The 22,355-nt window shown below is 42.6% G+C and overlaps 1 protein-coding gene across 3 annotated transcripts in view; it reads left to right on the top strand.

Annotated features, from left to right (window-relative positions):
• The window catches only part of PCSK5 (proprotein convertase subtilisin/kexin type 5), a 1,619,480-nt gene that overhangs the window by 356,724 nt on the left and 1,240,401 nt on the right, over positions 1 to 22,355 (top strand). For all 3 annotated transcript variants that reach the window (XM_069625842.1, XM_069625844.1, XM_069625843.1), the window contains exon 5: positions 21,099 to 21,175. In XM_069625842.1, the coding sequence (XP_069481943.1) occupies positions 21,099 to 21,175 (77 nt within the window). The remainder of the gene's footprint in view (positions 1 to 21,098; positions 21,176 to 22,355) is intronic.

Genomic DNA, 22,355 nt, shown 5'->3' on the forward strand with positions numbered 1-22,355 from the left:
TCAAAGACAGCAGTCCTCTGTATATACTGCAACACACCACTCTGCAGGGGGGAATTTCGAAGTGCTTTTGAATCTGTAATCAAGGAGCATGAGAAACACTGCCCCCTACATTAGATGTTACACAAGTGCAACATCTTCCCCTGTCCACCTGCCGCTCCAATTTTGTGGTCAGTGCCTCTTCTCTCATTTTCCTCCCCACCTTACTTTCTAACCTCTCCTGTGAAAAAAAAGAATAAAAAAGCAACATAAAAAAGGTTCCGCTAGGAACCACCTTTCACAGTTAAAAAATAGCACAAAAAGAAATTCTTATAAACTCAGTCTACTTAACATTTCTCAATAAACTAGATAGACTCAATAAGATTTTATCACCCTAACTTCAAAAGCCCTCGCGGCACTGATTACATTAGCCCACCCATAACACTAATAACGCTAAACGTTCAAAATGAGCTCCACTTATTTTAATGACGGTAGTGGACAGCGTAGTCAAATGTACCCTGTCATCACCAATGTCATAAGGCTATCTAACGCAAAATGAGATCTTAAGCACACACATCTACAACAAAGGCAAAACTTTTCTTTCTTAGAGAAATCATAGAAACATTTTATTTTGACAAAAACAATACTAGTCGGGACCGCAACAAGTACTTTTCATTTTGGCACAATGACAAAAACTTCAAAAGCGACCGCAAACATAAATACGTTTTTAAAGCTGCGGTTTTATTTCTAAGTTTTCCGGGCTCCTACAGCCCGGAAAACTTAGAAAAAAAAACGCAGCTAGTGCTTATTTTTAAAAATAAATAAATAGCACTTACCGAGATGCAGCTGCAGCTTTTCTGCCTGTAGTCTCCGGTCCGCGTCCTCCAAGTCCCGGCACCAATGAAGGAAAAGCCACCCAGTGGTAGCTTTTGTTTACTGCAGCTGGCTGGCTTTTCCTTCATTAGTGCCGCAAAAGCCAGCACAGGCGGGCAGCCATTTCACAAAATGGATGCGCCCATGTGCTTGCTTTTTCAATTTTTGAGCTTCAATTGCTCAAAATTTTACATAGGGACTTCGGGGGGAAAAAAAACGCCAATCGTTTTTTTTTAATGTTGCCTATCTATTTTTGAAATAAAAAATTTTGGGCGAACCATTCCTTTAACTGTTTCGAATGCAGTTCATGGCTACAAAACTTTGTATCATTCTAATTTTCAGTAAAACTGTCACCAGTGATCTTCTAATGCCAAATCCGATCATCGATCCATTAATGCATGTCTTTGCATTCTTCACAAAAAAGTATCTTCCATGACCTACGAGTAATGTACGCACATACCACTACATTATAGAGGAGAAATGAGTGCTTTAAAATTGAAATAAAAGCAACACTTTCACATTAGCACGTTTCTAGAACATGTAGTCTCCTATGTTGCTCCTTGTTTCTGCAACCGCACAAGGACATATTGTTGTTAGGTGTTGTCCCAGATAATTGTTATTACATATTCGTTGTTGATAATTATTTTCCTAATACTGTTGAAGAAAACCATTGGCCGGTAGACTCTACTCATGACGTGTGCACACTGGGATTAAATAACTATATAAAATCAAGAAGGCAAAAACATATTTCAGTAACCACTTTACAGTTAAATATACACAGTACATTCTTATTCTGGCTATACATTTAAGTTACAATTCACACGTATGATGTCTATTCTTTGCGTCAAATTGAACATTAATCAGTCGGGCGCTTATCATATGGCACACAGTACACTTTCAATCCACACTTCAATAAATATTATTTAAAATCATGCTTACATCGCGTCTTGCAAGTCCATTCATCCAATGTAGCGGAGGACCAACCTCTTCAAAGCACAGTTTTCCGAAATAGAAACTTTACTTTCCGACAACAGCTTTCAAAGTAGTGAATTTTAGCCTTTCTTTGTGGATTTTTGGCACATCTACTGCTTCAAATTCTTAGTGGGTGTATTCAAGGACACAAAACAATGGCACCCTTCATGTACCGTTCTCAGCATGCCCGAGTCAGTTTTGTTTTTAGAGGAACATGCAATAAAAATTAACAATATTACTGGCAATCACTGCAGTGAAAGACAACAAAATATTTCAAGTAAACCACATACCACAATATTTACTTCCATTTTACCGCTATTAACGCACCTGTTCCCAATACATTTACGTTTTCTTTAAAATATAACCTCAGGCACAGTCCACATGGCACGGATTTCCCTACACATCAATATTAACCTGCCCCCTGCTTTCTGCTATGAGAAGTTTCTGCAGCAGAGACTTGCAGCGACAAGAACTAAGTTATCGTGAAGAAAAGTAGTTTGTAAAAAAGATCTGCAGATTGTGTGTTCCCACGCCTCAGACAGCCTTGTGGATAATGCAGGGTCTTGACTTTCATCCTTAACCCAACCACAAAAGCATCACACTTTGTCTGCCATAATTGCTGGAACCTGAACGAGTATATGCTACATATTTGTGTGCGTACCTTACTATGGTTTGTGTACTTCTCAAGCCATCTTGAAGTACACACACCATAGTATGGCACGCAAACAAATAAATAATGTGCACATTTATATATTAATGTGTGTAAACATAGAAATATGTAACATATTTCTATTTTTATAAAAGATGGCTTGCATGAAAAACAAACCATAGTAAGGTGCGCATGCAAATATATAAATGTTTATATATATTTATATATTTGAGTGCCTTACTATGGTTTGTGTACTTTTCAGGTCATGCACACCCTGCAAGCCACAACCCCAAATCAGGCCCCCCTCAATTTCTTATCCCACTTAAAGCAGCGACTATACATATTACTACTTTGGTGGTTGTGCCCAGTGCACATATTCTAGGAGCCAAGGCCCCCAGAATCTGGCAGCTCACTACAGCACAATTAACTATATAACAAGTATGTACCATACAGCGTCCATTAATAAAACTCACCCTTACCCTTCTGCAATCAAAACGATGTCCGCGGACACCGAATGTCCATAGCGCTGTCTCCGCGAGCAGCTACGGCACCTGCCTGGCCTTTTTCAACCTACAAAAACGGCATCATATTATCTTTTTTCCACTCTGTCAGCCCCTATTTTCACCACCAAATGACCCAAAATGTGTTTTCCAGACTTTTCCCCACCATATTGTCTGTGGCCAGCTGTGACTGTCCGCGAATTCAACATGGTGGGCATTTCCAAACATCTGACGCACCTCACGCTTTTCACCATCTAAACAGCGGGGGCGCGTCTGTCTGCGAACCTCGCACTACTCTCTGGACCAATCAGTGGTCTGTCCGCAGAATGAATAGGGAAGTGAGTCCGTGGACCAAACCCAGATATCACAAATTTTTTGGGGCGTTTTAAAAAAAAAAAAAGACTGGATGGTTTTGCACCAAATTTACAAAAGCACGTTTTTGGGACCAAAACGATGCTCCTGCAGCAAATTTGGTGAAAATCCATTCAACAGTGAGCACATTTTATTTTATTTGCATCTATGGGGAAAAACACACATTTTGGGACCCCCCTATAACTTTGTCCCCATTGACGAAATCTCACCAAACCTTGCAAGATCCATCTGAGGGGGGGCCATATACTTTAGCAAAGTTTCATGAGGATTCGTCCAGGGGCGGCGAAGTTATAAGCCACCCAAAAAGTGCTCTTCCTATGGGTCGATACTGCAGGCACTGTAATACGGTCCCCTCATTATTCTGCTTCCCCACCTTGTCCACCACCAGCCCTTTCTCTCTCCCACCCTCTCCTTTATTAATGTGCGATTTGATATTTTCCTCCATCTTCCCCCTGGGCCTGAAGTGAGAAAAATGTACCGCATTCTGAAGCCAAATACTGGGATGCTGAACGGTCTTTAAGTAGAGTTCAACCTGTGCAATGATGTAATCTTCTTGAAGAAACATGCCTTCAAGGCATGTTAACATGACTCCAGAAGCTCCACACTTTTCCTAGCACTTCTAAAGTTCACCCCTCCCCCCACCTCCCAATCTCTACTTGTCATGGAAATTTGTAACCTCTGTTGATGCACAATGAGTCCTTCGGGTCAATAAAATACCCTACGTTTTTGCAAGCTATCTCTTAAATAATAATTTTCCTTTGTATGCGAAAAGAAAATGATTGCTCAGCTGCACTGTGCCCATGGTGTGGCAATAGACACACATCGCACTGTGCATGTATCTGAGATCATGTACCTTAGGAACCCAACAATGTCAAACCCGAGGTGGTGCTTGCCATAGTGTGACTTAATTTTATATATATATATATATATATATATATATATATATATAAATTTTAATATGCGTTGTCACCAGAGTGTTAAAAATGTAGATATTTGGAAACTTGACTTTGAAAAAGGGAGTGGATTTCAAAGCTCTCCGCTAATGCTTTTTAGCTTTTTTCCGCAAAACCTTTTTTAAAAAAAAATTAAAACTTTAAGCACTTGCCGACTTACAGGATACATTCAAGAATATATAAAAAACCTATGCATAATAAGTCCTGGTGTGTACGGCTGTTATCTGGTACATGCTTAGCATAGACTCATTCTTGGTCTTTCTCGTTGTGCTGTGCATTGGTCACGGCAGATTGTTGCGAGCATCAAAGATCAGACCAAATGCCTTTAGAGTGAGGACAGCTTGGAAATTGGAATAAATGCATTTTATACAATTCACCTGTATTACTAGCCCATAATAAACTCTTCTGCTATATCTCTGTTGAATATTTCCAGAAATCTAAACTGCACGCTATTGTATGCTTGAAGCAAACATGCATATTGTAGCATTCATTTGATAATGTAGAGGTAGACAAAATTCTGTGGTTCAACTTCTGAAGATATATATTTTTCTGAGGCTTGTGAATCTGGTTGGAGTCATATGTTTTCCATAGGCTGCCACGTAGTGGTTGAAGTCTTGCATCTTGATTTTTCTTGTTTGGATTTGAAAATGGAGCGCCGGCAGGGAATTCCTTTAAAACGATCCATTCATTGCATGTGCAGATACGAATGATCAGTCACGCGTCAATATTCTCAGATTGTTTTCTTTCCACCATGAGGTTCGTCACGTACACTGTTTTCGTATCTAGCAAATGAAAAAGTTAATAAAATCCACTCTAGTTTGAAACCGAATATGACTCCAAGTGGACTTGGAGGGAAACTGACAGATCAGAGCAACTCGGTGCCTCCAATCAGCAACTATGTGCCGAAAGGCTAACAGTGGAGGAAATATTTTCAAATACACGCAGACAGTCTGTAGAATGCCTTTATATCCCATAATATCTATAAATGGTAGCTCCCTGGTACTATGTGCCCATGCAGACGACCCCTTTCAAGTTCCGCCCCTCTTGTAATACAAAATTCCCTTACAAGGAGATATGCCATGTGTGCAAAATGTCTTCTGCGGGATCCTAAAGAATAGAGGTGTCGAGCCTGTTAGCTCTTTAACCCTAAAACGTAAAAAGGATGGAGAACAAATCGCTGGGCTGCATATGTTATATAGATGGCAAAATATGTTGGGGAGTCAAGGGCTAGATTGGAGGACCTCAAGGTTGAGAAGGCCAAATCAAAAATGGACGAAGCCCCTCTGATGTGGAGCACTGAAGCCTTGATGCATGCAGTCGAATTCAAGATGGATGACAGTCACTCAAAATGTAGTGTAGTCCATCCGGGATCTACACCGGGAAACTAAATAGAGGCCAGTGCTTGAAGTTGAGCTCAGATCACTAGAGTACTGCAGATAAACGGTCAGAGTACACAAAACAAAAGAAAAATGATTTCGACCCAGAACAGCATAAAAATGATAAATCTCACAAGGAAATGACAGCTCCATAACGCTAAGCACAACACTCAACTGGTATGTCAGAAGAGGAGGGTTCTCCTTTTGAATCTATGCAGAGAAAGGGCCTTGCACACTTATCTGACTCAGATGAAGACATAGAGCAAGAGTTAGGGCCCTCTGTAAACCCTAAGATAATATGATAATAAAACGAACAGTTTCAAACTACTCTGGACAAAATGTCCTCTTTTATGTATTTCATTGAATGTCACCCCTGAAAAGGAAACAAGATTTCACTGAGTGTAGTTCTCCCATTAAAAAGACTAGAATCCAGGTGGAGCAACTGCAACATGAAGACCTGAGCGATCAGGAAGACTGTTCTAATGAGGAAGTAATTATTGATGAGGAACAGGACATTGAGCCTGAGGATTACATTACCTTCTTCAGATGTGGCAGAGCAATTCATCACGCCATTCCCAACAGATGACCCGTGTCTGTACAATGACCTTAAATGGGTGGCAAGTAGATTCGGCATAGATACCAGCAAGTCCGATGAAGAGACTGATTTCATTGAAGATGTTAACAAGAGAAAAATCATGTGCATTCCATTTCCTAATTTAGGCAAGAAGAGGATATCTACTTCACTGGCCAATCCAGCTCTCACGAAGGCTGTTAATCCTCATATTCTAAAGAAATATAAGCCTGCACCAGTGACCCAACGTTCATTAAAGGTCGTCTAACCTCTGACCCTCTATTTGTCATCACAACATGTAAAATGGGGTGAATATCTTTGTCTACCAATGAATATCATCCAGCTATGGAGAGCAAAGGGATACATGCTATTGGGAGGAAGGTATCCACATCTGCTGCGTACAAGGTGTAAACATTGCTAGCGTATCCGCATTAATGGCAAGGTACAATAGTGCACATAGGATCAGATGGATGATCTAGTGAAGGAAGTCCCAGAATCTCGAAGACCTGCCATAAATAAAGTAATGCTTGAGGGGAAGTAATCTGCAAATGCAGTCATTAAAAATGTATTGGACTCGACAGACAGCTGGACACCTAGTAGCGGAGGGCACAGTCACTAAAAGGCATGCATAGCTTAAAAGCTCTGGTTTCAGACCTGAGTCACAGGTTACTCTATTGGACATGCCTGTTCAAGAAACATGCCTTTGCAGGAAAGCAGTGGATGAAGCATTTGAAAAGGCTAAGGATGAACACAAGACTTTACAAAGTCTCGGACAAATAAAACATTTCTGCAGAGGGGAGTGTTTTCCAGTCGGCTAACTTTTTCTTCTCCAACATATTTCACATTTCACAGCCCAGTACACATACCAAGTAGGTACAATATGTGGTATACCACTCCGGGATCGCAGCACAAAACCATCCCAGGATTACATTGCCAATACAAATACGGCATAGGTCATGGTAGAAGACATACCCCGCACCCTCCGTGGGACAAACCCCTACCACAAATAAATGACTCAGCAGTAGAGGTTCCCCCCCCCATATGACATCAGAAGGGGGGCAGATATCATACACCCCCACGTGGGAGGGGAAAACACCAGACAAGTGGGCGCTAAGCACGGTCAAGGAGTATTATTGCATCACGTTCCTACAAAAACCACACAATCTGCCACCAAGATCTAGGAAGCTATGACCAGATCCTATTGTACAACTACTACAAGGGGGGGGATACAAGCGCTAATGTAGAGGGGGCCATGAAGGAAGTCACTTGAAACCAGGTAAACCACAGTATTTATTCACTGTTTCCTAGCTCGCAAAAAGACTATATGGCAACACTGGATATGAAAGATGCATTCTTCCATATTTTGGTGTTCCCAGGATATTGCAAATATCTCTGGTTCAAGATAGACCGAAGTCATAACATTTCCTACACAAGTCAAGGCTTCTTTCAAGCCAGAAAAAAACAGTTCTTAGTCTAGCAAAGGGTCACCCTTCTCAAGAGAGTGTGAAAGCACTACTAGTTCCGATAACCATCAGAAAAGTTATGAAACTCCTCTCCATGATGGTGTCGGGCATCTTCATAGTTCCACATGCAAGGCTCAACATGCGCAGTGTAAAATGTATAGCAGTAGCTGACATAACAGTGGTCTGGTGGAACAGGCGAGCGGTACATTCTAGTGGTGGTATTGCAGGATCTGGTAACAGACCTCAAATGGTGGACAAAATAGAGAATGTTAAAAGGGAGATCTTTTGTCCCACCAAAACAGTTAACCATCCCAACAGATGCATCCATGACCATGTGACGGGCACATTGTCAACACCTTGCTACCCAAGAGACATTGTCTGCACAGCAAGTCAAACCGCATGTAAATGTGTTGGGGCTTCTTGCTGTCAAAATGGAAATGTGCTCTTTTCAAAAGGTCCTGATGGGTAAAAACATTCCCATCAACACCAAAAACACTGCTATGAATGTACTGTATCAACAGACAGGGTGGAATACTCGATAGTGTTCCCACCTTGAACAATATATCTGGTAGTAGTGTCTCAAAAGAATCGGTTGCATTCAAGCACATCATCTTCCATGGAAACACAATTGTCTAGCCGTCAGTTTAAGCAAAGTCCTTGTGCAGGAACATAAGTGGGAAAGGCATACCAATTCACTCAAACCGATTATTGCACAATCCACTAAATGCAAAATTCCAAAGCTTTGCATTCGGGTACCCTCAACTGTGCTCTCTAGACAATGCGCTAGGGATAAGATGGTCTGGGATATTTGCATACGTTTTCTCCCCTAGCAATACCACTGTGCAAGGTGGTACACAAATGACATCAGGAACAACTGACAATGATTCTCATTGCACCAAGGTGGATGAGACAGCCGTGGTACTTCCACCTGCTGAACATGTGTGCATGTCCACCAACAAAGCTTCCGACATCACACTACCAGGTGACACAATGGCAACAACAGATTTCGCTCATCAGTCCAAACCACCAATTTGACAGCCTGGCGCCTGAGGTCATAGAATTTGGACATTTTTCAATTACCCACACAGTCTATGGAAATTTTGAACGTGACACAAAAAGCTAACTCCAGACATTATTACTTTAATAAATGGAATTTGATGTAGTCAGAAGCAGGTGAGCCCCATTAACTGTTCTCCAACAAACATGGCTACTTACCTTAACCTTTCCTTGACTGAGGTCTAGTACACAATTAAAGGTGCATTTGGCATTGCTATCAGCATACACAACCTCACAACACAAAATATCTTTGTGGACGATACCAGAGTTCCATGTTTTTATGGCAGTTGTAAAACCCATATAGCCACCGATGACCCATCCACCACCATGCTGGGATTTAAGCATTGTGCTATGTAAACGTATGGGTCCACCATTTCAACCTATGCACAAAGCTTCTCTTATGGACCTTATATACAAAGTTGCATTCCTTGTTTCCGCCACTTCCATCAGAAGAATAAGTGAGGTACAAGTATTATCTGTGTCAGAACCACTTAATTCTAAAACAAGGTGGATGTAAGAATACATCCTATATTTGGTCCAAAATATATATCCAAGTTCCATTTCAATCGGTACATTGAACTGCCAGCTTTCTTTATTTCAAAAACATCAGTTGAAAATGTACTTCATACACTGGACGTCTATAGAGCGACAATGTATTACCTCACTAAGATGGAGGAACTTAGAAAGACTGACCAGTTCTTTGTTTTGATGGCAACCAGGAGAAAGAGAGATCCAATCATAAAATATTCTATTGCCAGATAGATTATTAGGTCTATACATCAATGTTATATTCTGTGTGTGTATATATGCACTGGAAAAACATTGTTACAGGAACGTTATGGTTAAGTTGCACTAATAAAAACAGATGAAATTCAATTAAAACCCTTTCTTCAAGGGATCTTATGGTTACAAGTAAAACTGAAACCCCCCAGAAACTTGCCATGGTAAGCTAAGCAATCATAACTCACTCCACCAACAGAGAATCACTGATAACATCACACATTAAAATAATGTTCATGAACACTCCCTACAAGGGGTAGTGTTTATAATGCTGGTATAGAGGGATCCCTATTATTGTTGAACTAAAAGCTTTACCTGCCATTTTTCCTTTTGCTTTATGCAGTGCGTTTAGGTAGTGTTTGTAAATTGTGTAAATTGTGCCTTTCAACTTCTGACATGTGTATTTATTATTTATTCACCTGCTCTGGGCATTACATCTGCCTTGTTTGCTTCCTTTGTCATCCTGTTTGCAGAGAGAAAAGGCACTCTCACAGGGAAGTACGGAGCCACGCTCCGGACAGGAACTACATTTCCCTTAAACCCTACTGCCGCATATTATGAAATGTCGGGTGCTTAAGCGCCGCTGCTTCGGCGACCAGCTGGTCTTCGCCGGTCATCGATGTTCCTCCACGTCCCAGAGGGCCATTATCTTCACCGCTACAGGTCAGCCGATACGTGCCATAATACCCCTCATCTATCACAGCAAGCAATATCTACCCAGCTAAACTCTAGTGCTGTGGGCAGAGGCATTGCTGGGGGGAGTGAGGGGGTTATAGCCCCGGGTCTTTTGGTTGTAGCCCCAGATAGAAGCTCAGGAAGCTACAACCAAAATGCTACCTAGCCCCGAGTCCCGCCAGTCCTGACATTAGCTTGGCCCCTGATCTTTTCCAGACCTAGTAACACCTCGGGCTGTGGGTTACCCAGTAGGCAAATCTTTATCCATGGCTGCACTCAGAGCAAATCGTATCCTTACCGTGAACAGGCTGAAACTCATGAAATTCGATGCCGTGGAAATGACCTCGGCCGACCCAGCTGGTCAGCACTTGATAGGGAGACCAATACCCCGGCTCAAACACCCTCCAACTTCTCAAACACCCATTTGAGTGCGCAGCTAGTGAGCACACCTACCCTCTAGCAATCAGCGCCCGCCCACTTTCCCCACCCGATAATCATTATACCCCCCTCCCTGGTGCCCTTGTCTGTTGTGGCCCCCTGCTTTCCTGTTCTCGTCTTTCCTGCTCTCCCCTCCCCCTTTCCCTTCTCCCCCCTTTCATCTCATCACTGCAGGAGTTGTCTTGATTCACCATGGTTTCACAATCTCCAACCTGTTGCCAATGCTTGAATTTGACTTTGACTTTTGGACACTGACTCTTGGTGCCTCACCTTCTCCACTCGTACGCTTGGTGGCCCTGTATCATTTGGCTTCATGGACACTTTGACTCTTGGTGCTCACCTTCTCAACTTGTTTGACGCTGTACCTATCGTCATCTTGAATCCTTGCTTACATTTTCTTTTCTCTGCAACATGTGTGTTTTACTGACCTCTGCAACTGTATTCGTTCTCCCCTCTGCTCTCCCTCCTGTCACTGTTTTATTCTCTGTTCCCTCCTTCTCTCCCTTCTCCACTCTCCTCCCTTCTCCTTACTTTTTTCTATACACTATCAGAATTGTGCCTGGACCCAATATGATGGCAACAATTGTCTGTCTCCTCCCCCTTCCCTTGCTTGTCCCCGCAACCCCCCCAGCACTATCTGAAATGTCATCCGGCCTAGTACGATAGTAGCTTGTTTTGTTCCTCTCCCTCCTTTCCCTCCCCCTCTCCCTCATCTCTACTATTCACGGGCTCTACCAGAAATGTCGTTGGACATAGTACAGTAGTCACCTGTCTGTTTCCATGTACCTCCCTCCCACCCCCTCCCTTCCGTTTGTGTTTAGCTCTTGCACTTTCTGAAATGTCGTCAGGCCGAGCACGTTTGTTAATTTCACATTCTTGTTGTTCATGGCCTTATAAGAATGTAATTCTATTTTCCCTTGTTCCCTCCCTTGCCTTGAAGCTCTTTGAAACACATTGTGTATAGGCGCTATATAAATAAACTATCATATAATTACATTCTGCTCTTATAACAAGCAAGCAAGCAGCTCCTCTCCTCGACTTCTCCAACAAACCATCTAACATTGGGGAAGCTACTAAATCAGTCCTCAAACATCAAGATATCACTAACAAGGGAGACCCGTTGTCTAACATGTCTGGAGCTAGGTTAAGATAAACGCTCCTCAATACCAGATCACTAAACAATCATGCCTGTAATATCCAGTGTCTCATAAATGACAGAGACCTGGACATCTTCTGCTCATGGAAACCTGGATCCGGGACACTAGTGAGCCAGCCATCTACCTAGCCGTCCCTCCTGGCTACTCTATCTTTTCCAAAAACAGGGAAGTGGGAACGGGGGAGGGGCAATAATTGCCAAAACCAACATGTGCATATTTACCTCTCCCATTACCTGTCAGGGCTGCGAGCTTCTACTTGCCAAAATGACTCCTAATCCCAACAGCTGCTTGAATGTTGTCCTTATATATAGGCCACCAGCTGCAGTGCCCAATTTCAACAAGGAAATTATGCACATTCTGAAATTATTTGAGGGCCCCAACCGCGCTACTCTATTTCTTGGTGATCTAAACCGTTGGAAGGGTGACACGCAAGATAAGGATGCTATTGACCTGGAGAAAGCTCTGAATATCATTAGCTTCCAAGTCAAGAACGAAAAACCCACATCTTGGACTGGTTGACGACCAACAACCTCTCAGCCAAAATTAAACTGAGTCATGGATTTGGTCTGACCGTTACACCATTGATTTTCATATCAGTCTTCCGAAAGGTTATACTAAACCTAATCCTGCTAAGCTAGTTAATACACAGAAATACAAAAAGGTAGATCCCAAGGATCTTTTCTCCTGCCTCAAACCCATTATGGGTGAAACATCGAATTGGATTCTGCTGAGCACCTAGTCCACCTATATGAAAAAAGATAATTTCATTGCTAGATGTATCCGCCCCAATTTAAATCAAGACGGGTCAGAGATAATCCCGGCCATCAAGAATGGTTCAGTCCTTACCTAGACATCCTAAAAAGGGAAAAACGGAACCTGGAATCCATCTGGCTAAAACACCAAACCAAAGAGAACAATGAGGCATGGAAAAAAGGTAGACTCCATCTCTAAAAGTAAAATCGTAGACACTAAGAAGAATTTCTTCAATGGCGAAATAAAACAAGCCGACAATAGCTCAAAAAAACTATTCAACATACTCTGACAACTTGAGAAACCTAGAGCCCTACAAATCCCTTTCCTTCAAACCATCCAGAACACCTTAGCTGTTCAAGCCGCCTTTGAGACAAAAATACTCAGTCAGGGAGAACATTAAAGAAAGGACACAAATAAGATCCCTATGCCAATAGATCACAAATACTCCAATCAACCTCACTTCTCCTTTTCTGCTGTAACCACAACTGATTTTGAAAAACTGTTAACAAACATGAGACCCAACACATGTTCGGAAAACATACCCCCCCCAAAATCATTTTAGACAACAAAAAGCTTTTTTTCCGTTCCTCACTAAGTTTGTGAATGCCTCTTTTAGAGAAAGCAAGGTGCCTAAATCTATCAAAACTGTCTGTCACAGTGAGCTTTGGGGCCTTTAGTAATGTGCATACAATGGATGGGTTCACAGAATAACTGAGTCCAAAGAACCAAACCAACTGAGGATGATGGCAAAGTTCTGTTTTATTAACAATTATCTAAAACAGTGAGTTACAACAAACATCAACAGACGTTCGCTCAATTTTCTCTCAGCGATCTTTTCATAAAACATACATTTTAAACTAAAAATATGTCAGAGGTGACGTCCTACTACGTGGCAAATAATAAAAAACCTACTAGGGATTGTAATTGGCTTAAGGGGAACATCTAAATATACATTACATAGGAACTGGGATTGTGATTGGCTGCCCACTGTCAGGTGGACAATATAGCCCATCTCTAAAACATGTAATCTTCAAAATCATTTAGTACACGGTTTTCAATTGGTCTTCAAACTAGAAGGTACTTCATTATGCAGACCTCTACAATTGGTTGGCACACTTGTGCCATGTCTGGAACATTCAGTTCACTTAGCAGCACGTAAGCCCAGACCCAGGTGCAAGGAGGTGGGCTTGACTCTACCTCCCCACCCAATTAGCCCAACATCTCTCATGCCTTCTGCCATGAAGATTGTCTTCGAACTTGGCTTTGCAAAATATTCTTGTCTCTTGGAATAAATGGGTGTGCAGGCACTCGCTATCGTCGTTCTAGGACTCAGTTAAACTCTGTTTTCATCCTTGCCTCACGTCACAGCGGACCACGATTTGATCCATTTTGCAGGTTTTTAAATGTCTGAAATGAACAAAACGTTGCACTCTTGGTGTTTTTTGTCTGCACCTTAACATGGGATGATTCAGCCATCGCATGGTCACTCCTTTCAAGAATAGATAGCCGACCTTTGCTGCTTCAGTTTTGATACCAGGCCAAACATCCTCGCAATGCAGCAACATGATTTCAGCTTATTCTTACTGCGACACAATTCTCGTCTTTTCTCTTCATGGGCCCTGGCTTACTAAATTCATGACGCCAATGTCCAGTTCCTGTACAATGGCGGCTCGACCTGCATTCTATTCACTACCTATAGCTAGCTTCTATGATGACTTAATCTACTTACGTTTCAGCATCTGTACACTTATTGAATGGTTAATCCTCTGCAGCGCTTCATGCACGTGTAAACTTTTTTTTCGTACTTAAAAGTTCACTTGACTCTTCACTTCGTCAATAGTTTCTTGTAAGATCCATGCATCCTTTTCAGCCAACATCTCGGGACATAGCATGTCTCGTGCGACGTCACTATCTTCTTTTTTGCTCTTTTTCATATTCCTTCAGGGAGTTCCTCCCTCAGATTGTCGTGTCTTCAGGGATACATTTGATAGGGTTGTCTCAATGGGTATCTTTTCGAATATACACTGCGGTATTGGCACAGCTGCGGGTGTCAAACACGGCATAATCTCAGACTTGCAACATATAGGAGGTGGGGGGGTGATATTTCCTACAGAGGCATGTAACTGCTCCTCTACAACACCACTTCCGAAAAAACCTAATCTCAACCTCAAAGACCCAAATAACCTCAGACCAATAACTAATTGTAATTGTCTTCTTACGATATTGGATAAAGCTGCATATGTGCAATTTCAATCCTTTGTAGAATCCAACAACATTCTATATCACAGGCAGTCAGGATTTCGCCCTAACTATAGCACTGAGACGGTCCTAGTGGACCTCCAGTCACACATGTTCAAAATTACAGACAAAGGGGAAATGTGGGCTCCTGATCCTATTGGACTTGAGGCAGCCTTCCACCTTGTTGATTGTGGCCTTCTCCAACAAGACAACTGCCAGCTTGGCCATTGTTCTGCGGAAGCTGCCGACTGGTTCCTCTCCTTGTCAGAATGGGAGTCTAGAATTCAATGGGGTCAAGCATGCTCACCCACACTTCCATCTGGTGTGGTGTCCCACGGGGAGCCAGTTTGTCACCTATAATGTTCAATTTCTATATAAGGCCCCTCGGTTCCCTCCTAGAAAATCTGGGAGCGCTAGCTATGTTGACAATGCGCAGTGGTCATAGAAGCCACTGGGGACCACACTTTTCTCTCTGCTACCCTATCTAACATATACCAACACATTGAAGCCTGGATATCATCCAACTGCTCTGCCTCAACAGCAGTAGGACGGAGATGCTCGTTTTTGGGTAAAAAACCAGCCGAGCAAAACTAAGCTCTTGTGCTCAGTCTCGTTTCCGATCATTCAAACTTCTTGCTCCTCTCTACTGGAATGCTCTCCCACTTTCTCTTTGTTCCAGCACTGTCTATTCTCTTTTCTGTGGTAATCTAAAAAAATACCTACTTCAACACCCTTGAGTGATAGTCTTCTGGATTTAACTGCCTACTCCATTTTATTGTACTGTGTTTCCGTTTTAATGTTCAGCGCTTTGGTTTAAGGCGCTCTATAAAAGACAAATAAAATACAAAATAATACAAATAAGCTCTGACAATGAATGTTTCCAAATAGTAGCGAACACAGTCACCGTACAAAATAAGGTCAACACCCTGATTGGTCCAGGAGGGTGTCCGCGGACCAAATGGGGAAGTGAGTCCGTGGACCAAACCCAGATATCACACATTTATTTTACCTTCTTTTTGTGCGTTCCTAAATAAACAACTGGACGGATTTACACCAAATTTACAAAAGCACGTTTTTGTGACCAAACGGCCACTCCTGACATAAATTTGGTGAAGATCCATCCAGTGCTTTGGGCTGTAGGCGTGAGCAAAATTTATTTTCCATTGCGTCTGAGGAAAACCATACATTTTGGGACCCCCCCCCCCCTATATAGTTTTGCCCCGCCCAGGACAAAACCACACAAACTTCGCAAAATCCGAGGGGGTCATATACTTTTTATTCAAAGTTGGGTGAGGATCCATCCGGGGGGAATAGTTTTATAAACCGCCCTCAAACAAAAAAATCTGGATGGATATACCCCAATCCATTCAAGGAAATTAAGTCAATGCTTTTGCCCCAAATAATTTCATTTTGGTCCACATCTGCCAAGCGTTTTTTGCGCTGCGGCTGTTCAAAAACTGCACTTTTTCTCAAAGGGAAAAATTAATGAGAGTAGGCGGAAAACAGCATTTTTATGTTTTCGTAATAACGTTTTCATTTTTCAATGAATCTTTCCCAAAATATCCAGTTTGGGAGGGCCTTTGACAAACCTTTAGTTTATAAAATAGCATCCAATCCGTCCAGCAAGTCAAAGATTATTAGCCTATATTTGGCAATGCTTTGGGCCTCCCAATTAGCCTGTAGCGGACACTAGCCATGTGCTGCAGCCAGTAGATTAAATGGAAGGCAGAATTAAGAGTAGGGAGTTATAACAAGGGCCTGACCCAAACAGTACATCATGAAACCTTGGAAGCCTGCATTTTGGGTCAGTGTGCATGATCTGAGATCTTGTTTACATCCAGTCTGCATACTGTAAATACATCTCTGGCTCAATTTGACAGCCAGCAGCCAATTTATGGCCCGCATACTCGACCCACAGCCGAAACAGCCACTTCTTTCTTTTTTTAGCCTAAATTACATAAGATCATAGTAAGACATATACACGCTAAACCTGAACATTACCCATGAATACAAGGGCTAGTTTAAGACACTACCATTGCCTTGAGAAAGACGCTTTGTCGAAACTCAAGTTGGCTGAACCATCTTATCAAGTGTATGTGAAGGAGCACACTGGACAGGTTTTTGCTCTTAAAATAAATGAAGTCTTTATTGACTTAAAAAATTGAAAAGAAAATGTCAGGACCTCAGTTGTCCTTAATGTAGTCCAAAAATTAATCAAGAACTGAGCTTCTTAGAGGATATGGCACAAATCGAGAACTAATCCTCATAAGCCCAAAGGAACGCTGCAGCTTCTTCTTCGCCTCTGTCTCTCTTCTGAAAAAGAAGGGAGAAGTGTTTGTTAGTCCCTCAACGCGGTTTGCCTTAAATAGGGGCTGGATTCCCCTAGTCCAATCAGGGCTCACTACACTTTGGAAGCTTGATAAGCCCCCCAAACCCCTCCCTCTTCTTTCCTGAGTGCTGTCCGCCATGATGGAAATTGCACCAGTGACTCGAGGGGGACTGCCTTCTGTGAGGGCGTGTGCCGGCTTTACGGGTAAGTCACCATACATACAAGCTGCCTTATTTTCCGGTGTTCGGTTTTTCAACTTGTTTGTTGAGCAGCATGCTGATGACAATACGTAGGGGTTACTCTCCCTACCCCGCGTCCAGTTATTGTAACGGGGCCCCAGCCGCTTCGCTAGTATATTTTCAGCGTCTCACCGTCCACAGAGCTGTTTGTTCCCTCCGTCATTGTTACATGCTCTAGCCTGGCATTGCTCGCCGCTCGCACCTCAGCCTGGGTTTCCTGTCCGAGATTACTGTTTTCTCCAACTTCACACGTTGTTGTGGCTGTCTGTTCTTTCTGAGGTGTGTGTTCCTTCCTGGTCATGTCCAGTTCCCACCAAGTGGGTTCCTCATCCTCCTTGACTGGGTGTTCCGTCCCGGTAATGTCCATGCCCCACCAGGTGGTATCCTTGTCTTTCTCGAATGCCACCTTAATACCCGAACTTATACTGGGTTCTCTTCGGCCGCATTCCGGGTCGAGCCCCTTCTCACGACTAAGACTCTCACAGTGTACAATAATAAACCAAGCTTTGTGTTGATAAACCATATAATTAACGTAATCCTAATTACTACCGGGGCTAGTGCGACTGACTATCACCAGTCTTATTTCTGAGGTTGAGAGTAGAACCTCAAGGTTCTAGTTGCGCTGCATGGCCAACTACCTACTAGGACAAGAGCACACTGAGAGCCGGTCCTACTCACCATTTTCTCATAACCTGATAGAGGCCCAGATGAAATCCTTCAGCTAAAGGAGGACGCCTCACTCCCTTATACAGTCAGTCTGTCACAGTGGATTGGTTAATTTCCAGCCTTTTCGAAGTGCCCAATTCTGTCTTCTGTGATCAGTGCCTTGTCCTGGTGATGAGTTCTTTTTCTTCAGGAAGTGGGCAGGAGGCAATTGGGGTGTAAGTTACCTAAGCGATTTAAAGATGTCGGAACCCTTCTCTGGACTTCAACTCCTATTGGCTACTCTAAGACTACCCTCTCTCCTGTCTTTATACTTCAGAGTCTCTGGTAGTTGCCACCCTACTGTGACTTCTCTCTTTCTGGCAGAGCCTGTCCTTCAATGCACAGGATGCCTCCCTGTCACCTGGGGGAAGATCCTGTTCTCCAGGAAGGTAAATAAATGTCCCTGATAGAACAAAGCTGAATCCCCATCTTGCTTCCAGACAGCTTGATATAGAAACTCTTTCAGGAGGAATAAATCACTAGAAACCAAGCATTCAATAAATTGACCTCAAACCGTGTTGGCCAGTATAATTGTAGATTGTCGGAGGCCACCATGTAGAACTAGACATTGCTTATATTTGGCATTGGGAGCACACAGGTATATAATTGGGACCAGGGTTCATGTTTAAAAGCAGTCTAGGAACGTTAGAACTTCGAGTTCCCTAAGGATTTTTGCAGGAATTATTATTTATTATTATTATTATGGTATTTATAGAGCACGGTCCTAGCTTCGATAAGCAGCATAGTGCTTTTCAGAGGTATACAACAATACAGATACACAACAGGGCACTTTGCAGAGGTATACAGCAGTCCAGATGCATAACAGAGTGCTTTTCAGAGGTCGCAACAGAACAGCTATACTGCTGGAGGATAGGATACAGAGAGGCACAGAGGAGGAATACACATCTTACTCTAACAGCCAGGTTGCCAAATTACAAAGGAGCTCCTGAGGGTGGTCAGTAGACAGACTCAGCACAGTTACACACTTGCACTATCGTTTCAGGTTAAAGCATTGTGAAAGTGAGTCTGATTAGCAGAACTCTTTCAGACCTAGAATATTACTAGCATTATTTTGTTTTACATAATCAAAAAGCTCAGGCTAGTCCACCCTCAAAGATGACATTCTTTCATAATTATTTCAACAGCTTTTTAATAAAATATAAGATGGTTACTTTAGAGGATCTTCCCCACGCCCTCTGGGGTTGCTTACTTCCTATGTGAGAGTCCTTACCTTTGGTCTATCAGTTGTCTGTGAGGCGTGTCTGAGTGCATACGAACCTACTCAAACAGGATGTCCACATGTGTTGTGTACATAATATCCATGTGCAGACATAAAGTGCTCTGTTGAGAGACAGGTATACACCTTCTGGTGAAATCATAGACACCACCTTGCATGGACATATTGGCTGCATCTCTGGGAGGTCTTGGAGCAGATATTGTTGCTATATGCCTTCGGTACATGCTCGGGCTCCAAACTTGATGTCCTTGTGGTATCCTATGGACCGTTACTCCTAAATGCCTCCTGGTGCCTTCAGAGACAGAGGCGTTGCAGGCCCCCATCTAAGACAAAGGCATGCATAATGGTGAGGCAGTGCCCCAATGCCCATTATGCAAGCACCCCAATTGACACAATACTGAAATGCAAAGACGACCTTGATTTTACCAGATGCCCATGGATGGTCCTGTGTCGCATTAGATTACTGATTTAGTTTCATAAAGTACATGATGCTGTGAAGAGTTCTAAGATAAACAATATATAGAACCAAGTTGGAGGGTTTCCCAAAGACGGTGGAGGCATCTGCTCCACTCCAGCTATGAATGCCTTTTTTGTGTGGAGCTTTAAGAAAGCATTTAACCAGTTCAGTGCATCAGGACCATATAACCCTGGAATATGTACAGACAGTCTGATTTATTTCTCAGAAATTGCCTCCATAGGTATTTTAGTGCCATGCTTGGGGGGAAGGCCTGAAAGGGAAAGTATGTGAACGATCCTATTCACCAGTGTGAGTTCAATCTTTCTTTTTTTTAATGACTAATGTTGCAGCATGATTTATCTCTGGATATTGCACTTCATTAGGTAGCATTAAAGGTTTTCTTAATCAGGACAAACCACCTAAAACGTGTATCTTAGTCGGAGGATCGGATACTGATTGTGCAGACACGGCTTGAACAAACACTGCAGACATAGATTGTAGATTTGGTTTAGAAGTTCCAAAGCAGGACCTTGATGTGGTTTCCTGTACTGGACCAGATGGAATTAACTTTGTGTTTGATTGGAGTAATTCACACTGACCATCAGAAAGTCAAAAATCAAGGCACCAGAATGCTTGGGGTGTATTTATGAGAAAGCGAAATTGGAAGAACCGTGTATGTGGTGGAACTACACATTCTATTGGTGCTCTGTGTGTGCATTTTCTAGTCTTCCCAGGGTAGGATGCTAACATGAGTATTTCCTCCCTAATCTGTGCGTGGTTCCAGAAGCATGGCTATAATACAGACTATCCATTGATCCCCCGCCCCTAGAAAAGAGATCCTGGTTCAATGCAAGGAGCGATGCATCCTCTGTGGAAACCCCTCTGCCGGGAGTCCTCAAATATATTTATCATTTGGTTTTACATTTCTGAACGATCTGTTTTTCTCCTGGATTAGTTTCTTTTTAGGGCCTGGTGTAATGCTGATGGTTGAGGTCTAATATGTCCTGTGGTGTGCGGTAAACGTCTCTTCTGACTTGGGCCACCAAGTTCTTAAATCTTTGCAGATTTTGTGTATTTATTAGAATGCTTCACCGAGGTTTCTTGTGTGTACATTTGACAAAACTGAAGAATGTTTGGAAGTGAGTATTTGTGGTCTAGAGGGTTCTTTGCCCTGGAGTTTATTTTTTCTAATGGCTGGGTTCCCTGTGCCACATGACAGCCTGCAGATGGCAAATACATTGACGTCACAAATGGGATGCAGACTTCTTACGCAACTGCTCGGGTAGCAGGACATTCGCAGTTAACTTGTTTTTCTCATTTTGACTCTAGGACGCCCAGGCAAGCATTGATGTCAATGGCAATGATTTTGACCCCATGCCTCGGTACGATGCCAGCAACGAAAACAAGTAAGGGCTCAACAACACGTCAAACCTGTTTGATTCAGTGCCTTGGTTGCATGTCTCTTTCTGATGTGAATGTGCATAACATGTTCAATTGCAAACAAAGTGTTCTTGCAGCAATCTCTCAAAGTAGAGTGCCAAAAAATGATTTGCCATCAAAGGAAAAATGAACCATAACTATGTTAAGATGCTCTAACCTTAATGCAAGTCTGGCGGGAGCGGTGCGGTTGTCATGAATGTAGGCCACTTCCGAAGATTGTTTCAGAAAATTACATGACACTGCTCCAAAATGAGTCCAGCACTAAAGCAATCCTGGCTAAGCATGCTCTTAAATTCCCTCGCTCATAAAAAAACGTGACCTTTTTGGAAGTTTGATCTCTACCATTTCAAACTAATGTTCCAGAGAAATGCAAAATCAGTCTTTTCAATTGACGACATTCACAGGGGAGGAAGGGGGCATCATAACTTTAGAAAGCACAGTGACCCAGATTAGCTGTGATTTGCTGCAAGCTGTAATTCCTTTTGAAGAACGTAGCATGCTCCCGGAGCAGCATCAGTAGTTTCAGCGGGAAGCAAACAAATCTTTTATAACTTGCTTTAGACATTTCTTGACTTCGGTCAATTGAATGATCATCGGAATTAATGTGTGCTCGGGAGCTGGGACTTCCATACTAATTTGTATTCATTATATCTGCAAATGTCATGATAATTAAGATGAGGACACTGGTAATTATGAACAAGTTGGTCGTGATAAGAATCTAAGAGTAGGATGGAATTACACATTTATGTTCATGTTGCGTACATATGGTGGTCAATCGCTTATCGACTGAGGATGTATATCGGATGGTCCGCACATACTTTAGAGGACTGGAGACCATGCCAAATAACTTGGAACTCGCCTTGGGATTTGACAATGAGGGAGCCCCTCTCACTTGGTGGCCATGATTTGAGAAGGATGTGGAAAAGTTGAGGGGTCCTTCTGAGTCGCATGAATTTCAGCACCCGGTGGAGACGGACCTATTGGCTGGACCATAGTTTGAGGTTTGATGCAATCAAGCTGCAGGCTTCTCCTGGTCCATAGCCATGGATAGTTTCTCTGACGTCCAAAAGCAGCAGAAGCCCAAGTAACAATGACTTAAAGGGCTTGCTGTACAGGGTGGGTGCAGGGCTAGTTATCAGTGTTGAT

The sequence above is a fragment of the Ambystoma mexicanum genome, chromosome 6p, assembly GCF_040938575.1.
Source record: "Ambystoma mexicanum isolate Mex_15411 chromosome 6p, UKY_AmexF1_1, whole genome shotgun sequence".
NCBI lineage: Eukaryota > Metazoa > Chordata > Amphibia > Caudata > Ambystomatidae > Ambystoma > Ambystoma mexicanum.